Here is a 4,012-nt window from a genome sequence, read left to right on the forward strand (position 1 = left end):
AGACCCTGGAGAGCTGTAAAGAGGGGCTGTGGCTCAGTGGCAGAGCCTCTGCTTGGCATGCAGAAGGTCCCAGGTTCAATCCCCGGCATCTCCAGTGAAAAGGACCAGGCAGGAGGTGATGGGAAAGACCTCTGCCTGAGACCCTGGAGAGCTGTAAAGAGGGGCTGTGGCTCAGTGGTAGAGCATCTCCTTGGCATGTAGAAGGTCCCAGGTTCAATCCCCAGCATCTCCAGTTAAAAGGACCAGGCAGGAAGTGATGTGAAGGCCTAAGACCTTGGAGAGCCACTACCAGTCTATGTAGACAGTACTGACCTTGATGGACTGGTGGTCGGATTCAGTAGAAGGCTGCTTCATGTGAGGGGCTGTGGCTCAGTGGCAGAGCACCTGCTCGTCATGCAGAAGGTCCCAGGTTCAATCCCTGGCTGCATCTTCAGTTAAAAGGAACCAGGCAGGAGGTGGTGGGAAAGACCTCCACCTGAGACCCTGGAGAGCTGTAAAGAGGGGCTGTGGCTCAGTGGTAGAACCTCTGCTTGGCATGCAGGAGGTCCCAGGTTCAATCCTCAGCATCTCCAGTTAAAAGGACCAGGCAGGAGGTGATGGGAAAGACCTCAGCCTGAGGTCCTGGAGAGCTGTAATGAGGGGCTGTGGCTCAGTGGCAGAGCATCAGCTTGGCATGCAGGAGGTCCCAGGTTCAATCCCTGGCATCTCCAGTTAAACGGACCAGGCAGTAGGTGATGGGAAAGACCCTGAGACCCTGGAGAGCGGCTCCCAGACTGAGTAGACATTACTGACCTGGATGGACCCAGGGTCCAATCTGTTATAAAGCAACTTCATTTGTCCGTCTGTCCAGTGGCCCATTTGGGGGGAGGGGCATGCGTCATGTCTGCTGGGGGAGGGTGCTCAGCGAAAGATACAGATCAGGGTCAAGCCAACGTGTCCCGGTCGGATCACTAACTCACTCACGCCTCTTATTATTTAGAGATGCAGAGCGCGTGCTCTTGCTTCCGAAACTGCAAACGTATTGGTGGGCCATGGAGATTCTAGGAGATTACAAACAAAAGACTGCACTGAAGACTGAAATCGTCCCACCCCTGCGCTAGGCTAGGTTGCACATTCCTTGCCGTATCTAGACCGGGTTGCTCCTGGCTCCTCATGATGGCTTTCCTCGGAATCCTGTTTGGTTTCCCAGCATCCTTTTGGGAGGTGCCGTGGCTCAGTGGCCAATCAGAAGCGTTGCTGGGCAGGTGTCCCACCTGACCCCGCCCACTTGCTAGTTGTTTGGCGGGCACTGTGGCCAAACCCACAGCCACCTGTTGTTGTAAGCAGTGTTCCCTCTAAGCTAAGTTAGTGTGAGCCAGCTCAGAGTTTTTTAGCCTCCGGCTCACACATTTTTGTCTTGTCTCAGGAAGGAGGGCTCCAGAGCAAACTAATTGATGAAGGAGCCAAATTGCTTGCTCACAGCTTTCATGCCATTTGCTCACAAAGTAGAACTGTTGCTCACAAGACACTCCACAGCTTAGAGGAAACATTGTTCTGGACTGGGACATACGGCACAGGGGAAACTTTAATTCTGGAATAATTCTGCCACCAGCTCGCGGACAGCTTGGGGTGTGTGCAAGGTGGCTTGCTAGCGGGCGAGACCGCCCGTTCTCACCGTATTCTCGTCCCTTCCTTTTCCAGAAAGACTTGGCGTACCTGCAGCAATGGCTGGAAACCTTTGTCGCAAATTTCGAGAAGATCATCGCGGTGAATTCGCTGGATCCAAGAAGGTAAATGTGTCTCCTGCGGGGCTGGCCTTGGTGGGCAGGGGAGGGGGTGCCCGGTGGGACTGAACTCCAGCCCCAGTGGGAGGGGGTGGCGGAGTCGACGAGACGCAATATCTTCACCTATTCCCGGCTGTCTGAAGCAGCCTGCTTGTCCGTGTTTTTCTGACGCGTGTCGTGGTCTCTCGAGGCATAATGACACAAGTGGTGCCGGGTCACAGTGCATGGCCAGGGACTCACTCATAGGTACATCAGGGGAACTCACCTTAAAAAGGGACTCGTTCACTCAGCACTTTGAGGGGAGAGAAAGAGCTTCCGGAAAGAGCCAGTTTGGTGTCGTGGTTAAGTGCGCGGACTCTAATCTGGGAGAACCGGGTTCGATTCCCCCACGCCTCCACTTGCACCTGGCTGGGTGACCTTGGGCAAAGCCGTAGTTCTGATAAGAGCTGTCCTTGAAAAAGAGCCGTTTCTGTCAGAGCTCTCTCAGCCCCACCTCCCTCCCAGGGTGTCTGTTGTGGGGAGGGGAAGGGGAAGGAGTTTGTAAGCCGCTCTGAGACTCCTCTGGGTAGTGAAGGGCGGGGTATAAATCCAAACTATGCAAAAAGGTCCCCCCCCCCCCGTTGCTGGCAAAAGTGGGGTGAGGCAGAAATCAGAAACTCCTTCTCCCCCCCCTTGCAGCACCAAGTGAATCAGCTCATTTTAAGGTGAGCTCCCCAATGTCCGTCTGACTGCAAGTCCACACATGCCACGTAGCTTGGACCTTCACCCTGTCCTCGTAGTGTAGCCAGTCAGCTAGTTTATTCTCTGTTGGAATGCCACATTCGCCCTTAGAATCATAGAATGTTAGAGTTGGAAGGGTCCTTGCGGGTCATCTAGTCCAACCCCCCTGCACTCTGCAGGAGCAGAGCCGAAAGAGAGCCCTGCAACATACCCAAAAGATGGTCGTTCAGCCTCCGCTTGAAAACGTCCAGAGAAGGAGCAGCCACCACCTCCCGAGGCAGGTTGGCGGGTGCATTGAAGCCCTTGCTTATCTGTTCCAAGTCTTCCTTGCTGGGGCAGGGGGAAATCCGGGGCAGGGGGCGGCCACGCCTGCTGCTCCTCTTGCAGCAGCAGCAGAAGCAGCTTCTGGCTCCACTGCGACCTCTGGTCCTCCTCTGGTCTTTTCGATTGGAGAGACTCAATTCCGGGCTGCTTTTCTATGTAAGCCGGGGGGGGGGGGGAATCTCCGACTCTCTCTGTTTCATTTTGCAAATTTTATTTTATTTTTTGCGATTTTATTTTAATTTACTTGCATTCTTAAAAACCTGTTTGTTTTCCGGCCTGAAAGAAAATGAGACTGAAGCTTCCCGGAAACCCCATGTGTATCATACATACATACATACGAATTTTTGTTTGAGGGGCGGCACTCATTTGTGGCTATGGGCCTGCTTCCTTGGCAATCAAAACGCTCAAAAATTGCTCTTCTAGGAGGAGGCTGAAGTTGGTTCCTTATTCGCACTTCCTTATTCATTCCTTATTCGTTACTTATTCGTGTAGTCATTCAGAAACACTAGAGAGAGTGAGTTAGAAAGCTCTGAACCCCAAAATAAGGTCTGGACCACCACATATCATATACCCCCACATTCACAGGACTCTCCCCTTCAAGGGGACATATGCGGTGTGCTGGTCCAAAGCGCGGTTCTGGTGCCAGCTGCTCCGAAGTGCAGTGCCCCCAGGACAGTCACACTGGCAGGCACTGGGGCCAGGCCGCACCCCAAAATAATCTTTGGACCACCCCAAACGACACATCCCCATGCTCTGGGGACTGGGCCCTGCAAGGTAACACGCAGAGATGCCCGGTCCAAACACCGGTTCTGATGCCACGAGCTTCTGTTGCACCAGCTTCAGTTTGCAGGCTTTCCCCCGAGGCCTGTATTTCAAATTTGAATAAGGAAGTGGCCCCTGCACCGAAAATGAGGTTTGGACCACCACACCTCATACACCCCCACATTCACTGGACTGTCCCCTTCGAGGGGACATATGCGGTGTGCTGGTCCAAAGCGCGGTTCTGGTGCCAGCTGCTCCAAAGCGCGCTGCCCCCAGGTCAGTCACACTGGCAGGCATTGGGGCCAGGCCGCACCCCAAAATAATCATTGGACCACCCCAAACTACACATCCCAACGCTCTGGGGACTGGTCCCTGCAAGGTGACACGCAGAGATGCCCGATCCAAACACCGGTTCTGATGCCACGAGCTTCTGCTGCACCAGC

At 54.0% G+C, this 4,012-nt stretch overlaps 1 protein-coding gene and 1 non-coding gene across 2 annotated transcripts in view; both read left to right on the forward strand.

Annotated features, from left to right (window-relative positions):
• The window catches only part of NBEAL2 (neurobeachin like 2), a 176,406-nt gene that overhangs the window by 21,216 nt on the left and 151,178 nt on the right, over nt 1–4,012 (forward strand). Inside the window, exon 2 of the mRNA XM_015407333.1 lies at nt 1,681–1,769. Within this exon, the coding sequence (XP_015262819.1) occupies nt 1,681–1,769 (89 nt within the window). The remainder of the gene's footprint in view (nt 1–1,680; nt 1,770–4,012) is intronic.
• Nucleotides 359–430, forward strand: TRNAD-GUC. The gene has a single exon. It is a non-coding gene; the product is annotated as a tRNA-Asp (tRNA).

This window comes from Gekko japonicus, unplaced genomic scaffold (genome assembly GCF_001447785.1).
Source record: "Gekko japonicus isolate JY-2015 unplaced genomic scaffold, Gekko_japonicus_V1.1 scaffold2770, whole genome shotgun sequence".
Taxonomy (NCBI): domain Eukaryota; kingdom Metazoa; phylum Chordata; class Lepidosauria; order Squamata; family Gekkonidae; genus Gekko; species Gekko japonicus.